We start from the raw sequence: 15,750 nt of genomic DNA on the forward strand, positions 1-15,750 counted from the left end.
AATAAACAAAAAAAAAAAAAAAATTAGAAATAAAAAATGTGAATATAAACTTGGCCGACATCTAAAAATTTTCATATTTTTTTTTTTTTTTTTAAATTGAAAAAATGATAAAAAAATTAAAAAAAAAATTCACTTGTAAAAAATTTGATAAACTGTTAAGTGCAATTTTTAAAAAATATTTTTTAGTTTAAATTTAATAAATTAATCAAAGTCAAAAAATTAAAAATGTCGGCTAACTTAATTGTTATATAAAAAATTAACATGTAAAAATTTGAAAAAAAAAAAAAAAAAATGCAATTTTTTAACAATAATTTTTTTTTTAAATAAAATTAAAAAATTGTCAAGTGACAGCTAACTTTAATGTAATTAATTTTTGACTTCTTGTTAAGTACAATTTACCAAAAATTTAACAGTTTCTTATGTAACTTTTGGATTATTGAAGTTTTAAAAAATTCTGTATTATTAAATGATAATATTTAAAATAGAGTTTCTGGTTGCCTATGTGGCTATTGCGGCGCATGTACTGTTATGTCCTTCTACTGGAGGACGATGCGAAAAATCGTTATTCAAGCAAAATTTTAATTTTTTATGATATTGAAATTAACAGACATTTATCAATTTTTCTGATTTTTATAACAATTAAAAATTATTGAAAAAAATTTCACCGCTAAAAATTAAAAAAAAATTACGAGTGCAAATTTTTGAACAGAAATTTTTTTTTTTTTTAGAATTTATTTTTACCCGGGTAAAAAAAGTTATATATAGTTTTATATAATTATATATAATCTTAAAAACAAACATATATAAAGACATATAGTTATATATAAATTATATGAAATCATATTTAGATTATATATGGTTCTATATAATTATATATAATTTTTTATACCCGGGTATTCGAGCAAAATGTCATCGAAGTTGTCTTTAAAATTCACCGGGATTATTGAAATGATCAATTTAAAAATTTAAAAAGTTTTTAGGATAAATAAAAAAAAATTCAAGTAATAAAAATTTTTGAAAAAATTATTACACGAAGAGTATCAAAAAGATAATGGATGAATTTGAGCCTAATAAGTGTTCTTCTTCTAATAATTGTCTAAAAATCTCACTCATTGTAATAAGGGTTGCGGGAGCGGCTTTATTTAGCCTCGACAGTAAAATTTACTGAAGCTTTATAATCCCTAGAAATTTCTTGGTCTGGATGGTTTGATTGCGGACTGCTCAAGGTAGTCTCTCCCCTTGATTACTCCTCTCAACAGTCTAGTCAAAAAGTTCTGGCTTAATATCAATGTTATAAATATCTGTGGAGTAAAAATTGTAAACCAAATTTTTTTAACGTTACTGTACCTCTCACACTCCTGTATTCTCTACATAAATATATACGACTACGAAATATTTGTCCTGTATCACAATCTGACAATGTCGCAATTTATTTTGCTACTTTCCTTGAACAGTTCAGAGTTTACACCCGATGTAAATGTAAACTGACAATTTTGTTATTGCCTAAAATATTTTTTTATAATTATTTATACTAATGAAAAATTCAAAATATATTAAAATAAATTTTTTCTTCGTTTTTCGCTTTTACTCTGACGTTTTACTCGTTACAACGTTGCCGTTTCATTTGCCCGCGACTATTATTCTTGCATCCCATCCTACTCCTTTGGAAAAGGTCCTGGAAAAATATAAAAAATTATTTTCATTTTTTATTTAACTTACTTAAATAATTTCAATTGTTCAAAAAATATTATTCTTTAATATAATAGTTCAATTTCAATGCAGAAACATTCCGTCAAGGAAAGAAATAAAAAAAATCCCATTTCTAAACGTCTTTAAAGTTAGCATTGACCGACATTATTAATGAGTGACACACTAAAATTAGCAGAAATTTATTTTTATTTGGATTTTATTGAACAAATAAATTGTTTATAAAAAATTAATTACAAATAATTTTATTTTTTTATTTTTTTTTTTTTTTTTTTATCGTGAAGTCAATTTTTTTGATTTTAAAAACAAATTTTAATTAAAAATTCCATATTTAGAAATTAAAAAATTACAAGTGGAAATTTTTTTAAAAATAATTTTTTTTTTTTTTTTTTTTTATAGATTTTATAATAAAAAAAAAAAAATAAAATTTTAAATGTCTGCTAATTTCAGTATCATATCATTTATTATAATTTCTACATGTAGAATTTTTTTATTGCTATAATTTATTTGTTATAAAATTCTAATTAAAATTAAGTTAGCCCACATCTCAAAATTTTAAAAATTTTTTTTGTTGAAAAAAATTGAAAAAAAAAAAAAATTTTATTTTCATTTCCAAAAAACTTAAAAAACTATAAGTGCAATTTTTAATTATAGTTTAATAGATTAAAAATTATTAAAAATTAAAAACTTATAATACTAAAGTTAGCCGACATTTTTAACTTGTTAATTTTGTTTTTAATTATTAAATTATATCTAAAAAATATTTTTAAAAAATTGCACTTATAATTTTTAAAGTTTAAAAAAAAATATTTTTGTACTAATTTTTTCAATTAAAAAATTCTAAAAATTTTTAGGTGTGCTTTATTTTTTAATTTTTATTATTTTTTTTTTTTTTTTTAATTTTTAAATATGTCAATTTTTTCTGCCATAATTTATTTGGTACAAAAATTCTTAAAATTATTAAATCTGATAATTTTGTTATTGAAAAAATTATTTAAAAGAGAAATTTTTCATGTAGAAGATTTGAAAAACATTAACTGTAATTTTTTGGTTTTAATTTAATAAATAAAAAAAATAACACAATTTTTAAGTTTCTGATAATTGCAGTATTATTTATTTTAATGATTATTAAAATCATCAATGTGATAATTTTTTTTTATGACATTAGTTAGCAGCTATTTTACTATTTTTTAATTTTATTTAACAAAAAAAATTTATTTTTAAAAAATTGCATTTTTTATTTTAAAAAATTTTTAAATGTCAATTTTTTTTTTTTTGCCATAGTTTAATTGTTACAAAAATTCTTAAAATTATTAAATATCTGCTAAGTTAATTTTCATAATTTTTTTAACTAATTTTTCATATTTTTTAACACTTTGCTTGTATATGATATCTAATTACCTTACTACCAATTATACCATTTGTTTTTAATTTATCTAGTCATTCAAGCTCTAAAAATAATTAATTGTCTTGCACTATTATCAATCAAAAACTATAAAAATAATTTTTTTTTTATTATTATTTTTACCTATTATTTAAACATTATCCTTTTAATATTCTATTAAATTTTTTATTATAATTTATTTATTAAAAATTTATGTTTTTATTGACAGCCGTTAAGACAGTGAAAAAAAAAAGTGGCGCTAGTTGGTGAATAAAAATATCAGCTGTTAGCTTTTATAGAAACACACGAAACCGTGACATTTAATTCTGTCAACAAACAGTTGACTCATAACAGTAAAAGTTTTTTTATTAAAAATAACTCTTAAACAATGGTAATTGTCACAACATAACAACAGTAATTATTAACAATCTAAAAGAGGTTATTGATTAGATTTAAAGTGACACTTTATTATAATTGATTACAAACAGGAGATTGACTAAGTGAATATTTAGATTTTTTAATGACATGGTGTCTTGTGACGAAACTAGAATAGAATTGGTACCTATAATAAAGGATAATAATTATAAACATGGTTGCAAGGAAGAAACGGTGACATTTGTTGAGCAGTATGTCAAAGATGTCAAGGATTTTAGTTCTCAGTATGGAAGCAATATTAGTATCTCATACACTGCTTATAATATTGCTGGGAATCCTAGTAAATTTCCAGACTATGGAGATTATCCGCAGGCCTTTGTTATGGTAAATTTTTTTTATCAGCAATTTTTTTTTAAATATTTTTTTGGAACAAATTCTTCTGTTAAAAAAAATTAAAAAATAATCAAGTGACTACTAATTTTAATGAAAATAAATTTAGCAGATATTTAATCATTTTTTTTAACAAATAAATTATGGCAAAAAAAATTGATATTTAAAAATTTTAAAAAGCTACAAATGCAATTTTTGGAACAAATTTATTTGTTAAAAAAATTAAAAAAAGTGACAGCTAACTTTAATGTTATAAATTTTTTTTAAATTTCATAGCAATTAAATTAATAACACTGAAGTTGACAGAATTTTTTAATTTTTTTTTAGAATTTCGAACCAATTAAATTATTAAAAAAAAATATTTAATAAAAAGTTTCACGTGAAAATTAATAAAATTACAAGTAAAAATTTTTAGAAACATTTTTTTTATTGTAATTGATTTGTTAAAAAAAATTTTTTTATTTGACACAGAAATCAGTTGACACTTGAAAATTTTATAACATTTAAAATTAGCACTCGATTGATAATTTTTTAAATTTATTTAACAAATAAATATTTTCTAAAAAATTATTTTTAAAAAATTGCATTTGTAATTTTTTAAAATTTCTAAATGTCTTTTTTTTTTTTGCCATAATTTAATTTTTTTTTTTTTAATTCTAAAAACTTATTTAATATCTACCAAATTAAAATGACATTAAAATAGCTGTCACTTGACAATTTTTTAATTTTATTTAACAAAAAAATTGCATTTTTTATTTTTTTAAATTTCTAAATTAAAATTTTTTTACCATAATTTATTTGTTACAAAAATTCTAAAGATAATAAAATAACTGCTAAATTAATTTTCATTAATTTTTATCAATTAAATTTTTTTTTTTGTTAGTTAAAAATTTTTTTATTAATTTCAGTATTAATAAAATTTTTTATGTAAAGAAAATAAAATTTTATCAACGTTAAAATTTAATAAAATTATTATTTAAAAAAAAAAAAAAAAAAAAAATAAAAATAAAAATAAAAATAAAAATAATAATTTAATAATTTATCAACAGAGAACTTACGGAAATTGGTGGGATGAAGCGCCGTCACGATTGATTGATTTTATGCCTGCAAATAATGAACCGATCGACAGTCATGACTATATTGGTAAGTAAAAAAATAATAACTTAATTATAATTATTGTTAAAAAAAAAACATTAATAAAAATTTAATTATTGTTTAAAAAAATATTAATAAAAATTTCATTAATTATAGACATCGAGTATCACAAAGAAGTCTATCCAATCAGAGTATCAATTTACGAAACCTACAACCCAGGTAGCGTAATAAAAATCTGTGCGCGAGATCCGTACGGACAATGGCTTCTATTATGGAGTGGTTTGCCGCAGAAAGTGTCTCCAAAGCCGCGGATTTTTTCCCCGCCGCTAAAACTCTGCAGCTTTAAAACCAAAGTACTGAGACTGGAGTTTAATCACTCGCAGCTGGACTACTATACAGAGTTAGACGCCGTTTTGCTGATCGGGACGACCGAGCTGATTTTGCCTCACGTCGGCTTCAAGAACCGGAACCTCAGCGCTTTGCTCCAGCAGCTCGGTGGTCATTCTAATTCCAGTAGTGATGATTTGTACAATCTCACTCCAGACCACACGAAAGCTCACTGTGATTTACTTAAGCTTAAAAGTACTCTTCATAAACATTGTGTTTTATATAAAAGGTAGAAATAATTTTTTTTTTATTATTTAATTTAATTTAATTAAATAATTAAATTAAAATTTAATTTAATACCATGTTAACAAATTATAATTATAAATTATATAAGATAAAAGACTTAGTTATTGACATTTGCAATTTTATTTTATTTAAAAAAAAAAAAAATTAACTCTATTAAATTAATAAATATAAATTTTAAGGTAATTTTTTTTTTTAAAACATTTTTTTTTTTAATTACAATAAAATTGCAAGTGTCAAACAACTAAGCCATTGTCAATAACTAGGTCTTTTACCTTAATTAAAAAAATAAGGAAAAATTTTTTTCCCCTTCAAATTAAATTTAGTATCATTAAAAAGGTCTTAGCCTAAATTTGTGCCTTTTAAATATTTCATATAATTTTCAGCAATATTCAATTTTGTATTTTAAATTTTTGGAGGAATTTTTAATAATTTTTTAGTTCTATAAATTTATTATCGTCGAATTTTTCCATTAAATTATTTGTAATTGATCTTAAATCCTAAAAATTATTAAGCCAAAGTTTTCTTATTTATAATCCGTTAATTAATAATTAAATTGTAATTATAATTTTTCAGTAAAATAATTGACAAATTACCAAAAGGAACTTTGTTGTCAAAGCTCGGATTAAATTGCCACTGCATACCACCAATTGAAGAAGCTTTCAATAGCTTACAGCAATTTTTACAAGAAGATTTTCCGAAGTTAATTAAAGATATTAATGTTTCTTCCCAATCCGTCCATGATGTTTCTGCGAATTCAAATACTTCGGATATTTGCGGAAATTTTTCAGTACTGCCGGTAATTTTTTTAATTTTTATTATTTATTATTTATTTTTTATTTTTTATAACATATATTGAATTAATGATTATAATATTAAAATTTTTTAGGATGAAACAGTGCTGAAAATTCTAAAAAATTTAGACTTAAAATCTTTATGTCGGATTTGTCGAGTGAATAAATATTTCAATGTGATAGCGCGAGACGCGCTGCTCTACACGAGTTTGAATCTGAAACCCTACTGGAATTGCATTGATACGAGTGCCTTGAGCATTATCCAGCCAAGGTGTAAATACTTACAACGGCTTGATTTATCCTGGTGTGGGAATTACGAGTCAATAACATCACAGAATTTCATTGATTTTATGCACTCGTCTGGTTGTTCATTAACACACTTGAGGCTCAATTGCTGTCGCTTTGTGAATGATCTTGTTGTCAGCGAGATTTCTTCCGTATGTAAAAATCTCAAAGGTAATAATAGTAATTGATAAAGTATTAAAAATAAATTTATTTTAGAATCGATGTAATTATGATTTGAAAGTAATACTGACAAAAAAATTTAATTTAGAAGAAATTTTTTGTCAGTGTAACAAAAATTGAAATTTTGAGAAAAAATTTTTATCAGTACGAAAAATTAAAAATTTTTTTAATTTGTCTTGTGAGAATAAAAAATAATCAAATTATTTTTCTTGTCAGTACAGGGAAAGAACAAAATGACACTGAATATCATCCCAGATTATACTCAGTGATATTTGTAGTGGAAAAAAAAAAAAAAAAAAAAATATTAGATCCTAAAAAGTATAATCCAGATTATACTGAGTGATATCTGGATTATAATTATTATGATCTGGATTATAATAATTATAATTTGGATTATATTCATTATAATCTGGATTATATTGAGTAATATCTGGGATTATACTCATTATAATCTGGGATTATATCCAATGTCATTTTGTTTTCTCCGTATAAGGTAAAAGTCCCCAATATTGACACTATAAAAGTGATTATAATTATAAATAAATTCTATATTAAATTTTCTGCAGAATTATGTTTGCGTAATTGCACATCAGTTACCACAGAAGGATTCGGCAACCTAGACAAATTACACTCTCTAGAGCGACTGGAGCTGTACAGAACTTCAATAGAAACAGGAGAGCTGTGTTCAATATTAAAGAACAATAAAAAAATTCGCCATTTGAACTTAGCCGGCGTGAACGATCGCCTGAATATGGACGAAGTAGCTCTGGAATTATCTAATTCTTGCAACTATTTAGAGAGTATAGATTGTTGGAAGGTCCAAACACTCACGCCAGTCGGAGTACGTGCCCTCACACGTTGTACTAGATTACGCGAAGTTGATTTTGGATGGTGGTACGCATACATCTATTTTTTTTTTTTTCTTAATTTCTTTAAATTTTTTCTAAATTTCATGACAAAAAAAATTTTTTAGCGGAGGAATGGGAGCACCAGGCGATTCACTACGTACCTTTTTGACCTGCTGTACATCTCTGGAGAAAGTGTTCCTATCAGCGCTTCGCGGGCTCACAGACCGCGATATAGAGCCTCTGCTCCTCTGCCAAAAACTTCAGCAGCTTGATATCCTCGGGGCTAGATCACTCACTTCAGACATCTGTCTTCGCTTTCTTCTCTGCTGCCCGCAATTGCGTATGATGGACCTGAGCTTCTGCGACGCCATCAGTGATACTAAAGTCCAGGAATGGCGACAACTTTATCCCCACGTTTCAATAAAACGTAGCTTCCAAGTCAGTTGTCGCGACATTCCTCGTAATTAATTTTTTTTTGCTGTACATTTTGTTTCTTCGCTAATTTTATTTTAATTGAAAACAATTAATTATTTTTACTGTGTGATAATTTATGTATTGTAGTGTGATCAATGTACACGTAATTTATTGTACCTAAACAATGATACTTGAAATAATTAAGAAAAAATTTATAAACCAAGTTTTTATATATGAAAAATTATGACTGAATAAATTTTATTACGTAATTTAAATTTTACGTTATTTTTTTTTTAAGTGTAAAAATTTATTTTTTTTCAACTTAAAATTTTTAATTCTTAATTGATAAAAACACATGAATTTTTGATAACTTATCAAATATATAACAATTACTAACGGCGGAATTTATTTCTAGATTCTATAGCAAAATCTTTTCCGCTTTGAAAATCTTTGTTATTTTCTAGGTAATAGCTCAGCTTTTTCTTCAATTGTGCTTCACGGCTTTCCGTTAATTTACGCCTGGGTACATAACGAAACGCATGATACCAGTCACCTGTGTTGTAAAAGTCGCAGAGAATTCCAATCACTTGGTTAATAGTCAAAGATTTATTGGATCCACCGCCGAAATTTAGATATTTGTCTATTGGCAGTTTGGCCATGCGTATGCCTTCTTTTTTCGCTTTTGCAAGAGTTACAGGATTCCCCGAAACCTGAAAAAATTTTTATTTAATAAAAATATTACAAATAATTTTTGGGGAAAAAAAAAAAAAAATGCACAACTTATAATGCTCATTTAAGGGATTATTCTGGTTTGTAACTTGAAAAAAAAATTTTTTTTTAGATTTTTTAAAAGTACATATGTCTAAAAAAATTTTGATAAAATTTTTGAGTGATCAGATTATTGCAATTATTTTATTTTATGATGTTTATGTAGATGCTCGACAGGAAAAAAAAAATGAAATTTTTAAAAAGGCTGTAAGGATTTAATTTTTTTTTCAATCAAAAAAATTTTAAATACGGGGTACCCTCTGGGAGTTATAAGGACGTACAAAAAAAATTTTTTTGGGGAAACAACGTATTTTTTTTACTATAAATGTATAGAAATTATGAAAAAATTTTTTTTTTATTAGAGCACTTTTTACTTAATTATTTGTATGAATCATACAAAAAAATATTTGTCATTAAAAACAAAAAAATTACCTTGTCAACAATAGCTCCAACAATATAAACAGCGTCAGTATCATAGTCACTCATCATCTGTTTACAGTCTGGCGTTAAATAAACCAACTTATCTTTTGGATAAAAATCTAAATAGGAATTTTCATGAAGGTTGATCGGGAACTCTGGTTCGAGCATCGTGGGAATAAAGCTGTAAAGCTCCTCGAACAGATAGCTCGACCTGTTCAAGTTGCAGAAGTGCAAGTCGAAAGGATCTGGGTAGTCACGGTTTGCTGCGAACGCGAACATCAGCTGCTTGGCGCAGTTCCTGATCTCTTGCCGCGTCATTTTGTCTTCGAACCCGCAATCGAGAACCACCTTGGGACCAAACATCGAGGCTCGATGCAACCACCAGTTGCTTGCAGTGTTCATTGAGCTGTCGCGAATCCTCATAAACATTGTATTGCCTCCCAGTGTGTATTGCAACCAGAGAGGAATATCGCTGGATTTCAAAAGTCCCGCTTTCCTCAATTCTTCGACTTCCTGGTTCTTTGCTAAGCGCTTATTTCTTTTATTCTCGTCTTTTTTCTCGATGCCGAATAAAAAATGTAAGTAACGTCTGAAATTTTTTTTTTTATGTTTAATTGGATTAAAAAATTGATATTTGTAATAAAAGCAAATTATATTATGATATTTTAATTAAAAAAATTAATTTTAATAAAATTTTAAAAAATTTAATTAAATTTAATGATACTGAAATTGAAACATTTGATAATTTTTTGAATTTTTTCAACAAAAAATTTTGCCTTTAAAAGCAAATTATAAATCATATTTTTTTATTTATTTATTAAAAAAAAATAAAAAAATTTATGACATTAAAATTAGCAGACACTTGACAATTTAAAATTTTTCTTCAATAATAAATTAATTTTAGAAAATTATTTTTAAAGAATTGCATTTACAATTTTTTAGAGCTTTTAAAGATAAAATTTTTTTAATAAATTTTTCTTGCTATAATTCATAAGTTAAAAAATTTCTAAAAATTATCAGATGTCTTTCAATTTATGAAAATTAAAATAATACTAAAGTTAGCCGATGTTTTTAATTTTTTCATTTATTAAATTATAACTAAAAAATATTTTTTTTTTTTTAATTTTGCACTTATAGTTTTTCAAGTTTTTTTTTAAAATAAAATTTTTTTTTTAATTTTCTTGTAAAATTTTTTTAATAAAAAAAAAATTCTAAATATTTTTAGATGTGAGCTAATTTTAATGTTATAAAATTAAATTAGCTGACATGTGAAAGTTTTTATAATTTAATTTATTAAAAATCTTGATTAAAAAAGAATTAAAAGAAAAAATTCCACTTGTAGAAAATTTGAAAAATTACCCGCGCAATTTTTAAAAAATATTTTTTTATTTTTAATTTAATAAATGAAACAAATTAAATTTAACAAATAAATCTTTTCTAAAAAATTGCATTTATAATTTCTTAAAATTTCTAAATGTCAATTTTTTTTTTCATTTATTTTTGCCATAATTTATTTATTTGCTAAAAATTAATAAATAACTGCTAAATTAATTCTCATATAAAATTTTTCAAGTGCTAATTTCAGTGTGATTAAATTTTATTTATAAAAAAAAAAAAAAAAAAAAAAAAAAAAAAAAAAACCATTCATAATATTTAACAATAAATGACAATAAAGTTAGTCGACATTTAAAAATTTTTATAATTTTTTTTTATTGAAAAAATTATTACAAAAAAATTGCAAATGCAATTTTTTTAAAATATTTTTTTGTTTTAATTTAATTATTAAAAAATTTATAACGTCGGCTAACTTTAATGACATAAACAATAATAACTTACTTTCTTTTAGTCTGAGAGTTCATTAACAAAAGCTCGATCCAATCACGGTCCTTTATTTCCTGAGGAATATCATCACCACTCTGTCTCATTACTTCAACCTCTATCTGAAGTACTTTATATTGTCGCAGCATCTCAGGCTCCTGTAACATTTTCTCCAGCCTATCTTTAGCTTTTTGATGCTTGTTCTTCAAGCTCCATAACTCTCCTTCTTCCTCCAGTAACTCTTCGTCTATACAAGTTCTGTCCAATGCCTTTGGCTTGGTTGGAATATCAACATTCTGACTGTTTGCCGCAGCCGCTGATGAGTAGCATGTACGAATAAAATTATTTTTTCCTCGAGAATAACATTTTGCCTTAATTTGATTATTTATTTTCGTGCCGGAATATTTTCTGACAATCAATAAACTGCGCAAAACTCTGCTGTACATCTTGAATATTCAAATTAACTCTGAAAATAAATTACTAAGATTAACTCACGTGGAATCTTTGAAATCTTTCATTGTTAGGTTAATAATGCTTTCATGCTAAAAATTTATACATACAATTTTACACCGTGTCATTTATTGAATTAATTACACGTGACAATAATTATCCATATTAAAGTCAAATAATCATAAACACTCAATTATTTTTTTTTTTTTTTTTTTTTTTATTAATTTTAATTTTTTAATTTTTGTCAAAAATTAATTTGTTGGAGTCACTGTGAGCAGTAGTTTTCAGTGTGGCCAGATCGTGCGATTTTTTTTTACCCCCACTTTGTACCTCTTTCAATGTAGTCAGATGAGAGTGTCCTAAAAAGTGGGGGTAAGAAAAGAGAGGACGTTCCGGCCACACTGGTGTTATGTTGCAATAACTATAATGCTTTGGGTTGCATCTGGCAGGTGACACTACCTGTCAGATGAACCAGAATTTGAACATTTGAATATGTTAATTAGTTACATTTATATTTATATTTTATATAGATTTAGAATTTCTATTTGATTTAATTGCTGAGTTTGGTCGTTGAGTGCACACGTGTCACACGTGTCTTCGAAAGAGAAACTTTAATGTCAAGAAAATAATACAAAGGAATATTGTATTAGATTCTGAAAAACTGAAAAACCATAAAATCTTTGAGTAAACACAGAACATGTCCTTGCCACATTGACAACTTCAAGTCCTTAAAATAAAAGCCATAAAAGACATAAAAGACATAAAAGACACGTGTGGAAACTCAACGGTCTCTTGTTCTCTATAAAACAAGGCACTTGAACTGATTTTAACAACAAACAAATAAATAAATAATAACTTATTTATCCACTTTATTTTAACTAACTAAATAACATAAATAATGAGTATTTAAACGCTAGAACATGTGTATATATGTATGGATTTAATGTCACAATGGTTTTAAACAAATTTAATTTCATATTAGAATAATTGAATAGTAAGTAGGGGAATGATATTAAATTGAATTTAGAAATGATTAGCAAATATTTAAGTAAAATCCCCATCTGATATAATTTATTGAGCAGATAATACTTTAAAAGCCTTTTAAAATTATAACACGTTAATTGATTCTAATGAATATATGTTAATTAAATAATAAATAATAGATATTAAGGATAAAAATAGATAAAAGATAAGGATAGATAACCATAGTGGGGGGAACGTGAAGCTAAGCAGTCAGAATTTAAACTTTGTGACTTCACTTCTCCCCAAGACTTGTAACTATTCACTTCATCTCTCGGATTTCTAAATAAACATCAACATAAAGTTTAATTGAACTCTTATCATTTAAAATCATACCTTGCCACACAATCTCAATCAGTAATTTTTTAGTATATTTCAAATTAAATTATAAAATAAAATCCCGCGTGAGAATAAACAACCCACCTGTCCACGAGGTGTCATCATCAGCGAATCTAGTAACCTCGCAGGGGACATAACACACTGGTAGTTTTCACAATTTCACAATTTTACTCTGGAAATATTTATATCTTGCGCATGCGCATAGCGAGCGCGGTAATTTAAAAATCAAGAGGGCGCCAAAAAATTTTTTTAAATAAATTAATGACACTGAAGTTAGCAGACGTCTAAAAATTTTTAATTTCTTTTTAATTTAATTCTAACCAAAAAAATATTTCTAAAAAATTTCACTTATAGTTTTCCAAGGTTTTTTATATGTGAGATTTTTTTTTATTATTGTTTAATTAAAATTTTTTAAATAAAAAATTTCTAAAAATTTTGATGACTTAATTTAGCTGTCACTTGACAATTTTTTAATTTTTTTTTAATAATTTTTTTTTGCTGTAATTTATTTGTTAAAGAAAATTTTAAAAATTGTCAAGTGACAGCTAAATTTAATGTCATAAATTTTTAAATGTCAGCTAACTTCATTTTCATGAAAATTAAGGAAGCCATTTTTTATTAAAAATAAAAAATTAGACAATTATATAAACCGTAGTAATTTTTTAAATTATGAATAATAAACTACGGCCTGATTTGCAGAACATTATTGATCAGTTTCTCGACCTGACAGCTGTAATTGTTTTTTTTTTTTTTTTTTTAATTTTTAATAATTAATTTTTTAACATGCTGAAGTTTGTATCAAATAATTTTTTTGTCAACAAAAAACTGTCAAAAATTATTTCAATTATATCGTATCGATTTTTTAAAATTGTTTTAATTGTAGTATAGGTTTTTAAAAATTATTTTATTTTCAATATTTGATTAATTTATTCATTAATTTTTTTAAATCAACTTTAAACTGTCATTAAAACTTTGTTCCAAATAAAATTTTAAGGTTATTTTTCAGGATCATCAGGTATTAAAAAAGAGTCTTATTGCTCGGGAAGAAATAAATAATTCACTGAATATGGCTTCTAATAGAGCTCAGAAACAATTGGACAAATTAATACCTGAAGTTGAAAATTTTCTTGAGTATGCCAAAAAAAAGATAAAAAAACAAAAAAATAGAAGTAATAACAATCATTTTATTTATTATCAATCTTAATTTTAATATTTATGAAATTGAGAGACATTTTATAATTTTTTAGTATTTTATTATAAATAAATAAGCAAAAAAAATTTTCAAAGTAGAAATTTTTAAAAAAGATAAATTAAATTTATTTCTTAAATAAAATCCAAATATGATGAAATGTGTCTACTAATTTCAATGTCATTAATTACTCCTGATTAAAAATACTAATTAAAAAGAATTGAGAAAAAAAAAATTCGATTTTAAAAATTAAAAAAAATTTTTAATGACCTTTTAAAAAATTTTTTTTGAGCTGTCCTTTGAAGAAAGCTTTTAAAACATAAAAAAACTAACATTTTTTCACTTGAGACTTAAAAAAAAAATAAAATATAAATTTTATCAAAAAACATAAAAGCCAAAATTTTTTTCAATTTTTTCAACGCAAAAAAACTATCTGAATTTAAAAAAAAATTATAAAATGACCCTATTTTTAAACAGGAATAATTACTGATCTTAATTTATACTTTGATAGTTCGCCAGCTGGAAGACGAGATAGAGATAACTCAGTGTGAAAATTCATTGGCTGAAGAAAAGCATCGGGAAGAAATAAATAATTTGACTAAAGCTCACCATAATCAACTGGAGAATTTGAAAAAAAATTACGAGGGAGAAATAAAGCGATTGCAGCTCACTATAGAGTCTCAGAAGAAATCAGTAATTGTTAAATTGAATTTTATTAGTTTCAGAGTTAGAATAATAATAAAATTTTACTTGCAGATTGACAAGCTGACGGTACAAGCAAAGAAAAATTCAAATTTTGATCATCCGGCGTTCCAGGTTCCTTTTAAGCCTCTGAAGAAAGCAAAGACTAAAAAATCGACAGCTCAAGCATTCAAGTAATTTTTTTTTTTTTTTTTTTTGTTATTTTAGCTTCAATACACTGTTAAAAAAAAAATTAACTTGACTCAAGAGCCAAAAATACCATTTTGAAGAAAATCATTTTTTTAAAAACGAAATTCTTGGTTCAAAAGTTTGGCTCTTAAGTCAAGTCAATTTTTTTTATCAATGTATAGTCAGACGCTTAAATTTAATATAACAATTTTAATTTATGTCTGCAAAAAATATGTATTATTTGGAAAGGACTATTTCATTGGGTAGTATAATTTTTTTTTTTTTTACTTAAAATGATGATATAACTTTTTTTTTTAATGATTTTTCGGTTTACGGTTTAGTACCTTTTTCATGAAAAAAAAAAATAGCGTTTATCGGCTATTGTCGACATGTCAATTTTTAAGTTAACAAAAATATAATTTTTTTTTGGTTTACAATACAAAAAAAAAAAAAACTTACAGAAATTATTTACTGTCTCATTGGATAATTATAATTTGCGCATATTACTCATAATAAATATACGGATTTTGTATCGCAACAATTCAAAAAGTCTGTTCAAGTACTGGATACTTTATTTAGATTAATTTATTAATTTATTTCAGTTGGCCGAGTCTCGATGTTGAAGTGTCCCAGTCGATTAAAAATCCCGAAGAGGATACGGTGAAGAAAAAACGGAGACTGTACACTCAAGATAATGAGAATATTTTAGACACTGATATAGGCACTCTAAGCGACGATTCTTAATATATTTATTTGATAAGTATTTAATATAAA

The 15,750-nt window shown here is 24.5% G+C and overlaps 3 protein-coding genes and 1 long non-coding RNA gene across 5 annotated transcripts; 2 read left to right on the forward strand and 2 right to left on the reverse strand.

Moving 5' to 3' along the window:
- Window positions 1–785: 785 nt before the first annotated feature.
- Window positions 786–4,962, reverse strand: LOC141536762 (uncharacterized). The gene is made up of 3 exons (XR_012480793.1): window positions 4,915–4,962; window positions 1,348–1,675; window positions 786–1,260 (listed from the first exon to the last, which is right to left on the reverse strand). It is a non-coding gene; the product is annotated as an uncharacterized LOC141536762 (long non-coding RNA).
- Window positions 3,394–8,377, forward strand: Fbxl4 (F box and leucine-rich-repeat gene 4). Its single transcript, XM_074257476.1, has 7 exons — window positions 3,394–3,850; window positions 4,906–4,999; window positions 5,108–5,567; window positions 6,158–6,380; window positions 6,471–6,831; window positions 7,407–7,734; window positions 7,814–8,377. Exons 1-7 carry the CDS (start codon window positions 3,617–3,619, stop codon window positions 8,154–8,156), a joined length of 2,043 nt encoding a protein of 680 aa, XP_074113577.1. The 5' UTR covers window positions 3,394–3,616; the 3' UTR covers window positions 8,157–8,377.
- Window positions 8,259–11,866, reverse strand: Rswl (tRNA methyltransferase roswell). 2 transcript variants are annotated; one of them, XM_074257478.1, is made up of 4 exons: window positions 11,669–11,866; window positions 11,127–11,588; window positions 9,303–9,879; window positions 8,259–8,812 (listed from the first exon to the last, which is right to left on the reverse strand). In XM_074257478.1, exons 2-4 carry the CDS (start codon window positions 11,552–11,554, stop codon window positions 8,495–8,497), a joined length of 1,323 nt encoding a protein of 440 aa, XP_074113579.1. In that variant the 5' UTR covers window positions 11,555–11,588; window positions 11,669–11,866; the 3' UTR covers window positions 8,259–8,494. The 2 variants fall into 2 exon arrangements, with proteins under 2 accessions (XP_074113579.1, XP_074113578.1); XM_074257477.1 differs by having other exon boundaries at window positions 11,127–11,574; window positions 11,669–11,865.
- Window positions 11,867–13,260: 1,394 nt separating this feature from the next.
- On the forward strand, window positions 13,261–15,732 carry LOC141536809 (uncharacterized). The gene is made up of 6 exons (XM_074257557.1): window positions 13,261–13,291; window positions 13,617–13,649; window positions 13,924–14,086; window positions 14,618–14,799; window positions 14,863–14,981; window positions 15,579–15,732. Exons 3-6 carry the CDS (start codon window positions 13,984–13,986, stop codon window positions 15,718–15,720), a joined length of 546 nt encoding a protein of 181 aa, XP_074113658.1. The 5' UTR covers window positions 13,261–13,291; window positions 13,617–13,649; window positions 13,924–13,983; the 3' UTR covers window positions 15,721–15,732.
- Window positions 15,733–15,750: the final 18 nt, after the last annotated feature.

The sequence above is a fragment of the Cotesia typhae genome, unplaced genomic scaffold (assembly GCF_013202065.1).
Source record: "Cotesia typhae breed Kobodo isofemale line unplaced genomic scaffold, CoteBio_Ctyphae scaffold_45, whole genome shotgun sequence".
NCBI classification, from domain to species: domain Eukaryota; kingdom Metazoa; phylum Arthropoda; class Insecta; order Hymenoptera; family Braconidae; genus Cotesia; species Cotesia typhae.

Coding starts and splice junctions, on each gene's coding strand:
- LOC141536809 (XM_074257557.1), top strand. CDS start 13,984: ATGGCTTCTAATAGAGCTCAGAAACAATTGGACAAATTAATACCTGAA. Junction 14,800..14,862: donor TAGAGTCTCAGAAGAAATCA/GTAATTGTTAAA, acceptor TTTTACTTGCAG/ATTGACAAGCTGACGGTACA. Junction 14,982..15,578: donor TCGACAGCTCAAGCATTCAA/GTAATTTTTTTT, acceptor AATTTATTTCAG/TTGGCCGAGTCTCGATGTTG.
- Fbxl4 (XM_074257476.1), top strand. CDS start 3,617: ATGGTGTCTTGTGACGAAACTAGAATAGAATTGGTACCTATAATAAAG. Junction 5,568..6,157: donor CATTGTGTTTTATATAAAAG/GTAGAAATAATT, acceptor ATAATTTTTCAG/TAAAATAATTGACAAATTAC. Junction 6,832..7,406: donor CGTATGTAAAAATCTCAAAG/GTAATAATAGTA, acceptor AATTTTCTGCAG/AATTATGTTTGCGTAATTGC.
- Rswl (XM_074257478.1), bottom strand. CDS start 11,554: ATGTACAGCAGAGTTTTGCGCAGTTTATTGATTGTCAGAAAATATTCC. Junction 9,880..11,126: donor AACTCTCAGACTAAAAGAAA/GTAAGTTATTAT, acceptor AAAAAATTTCAG/ACGTTACTTACATTTTTTAT. Junction 8,813..9,302: donor TTGGAGCTATTGTTGACAAG/GTAATTTTTTTG, acceptor AAATTTTTTCAG/GTTTCGGGGAATCCTGTAAC.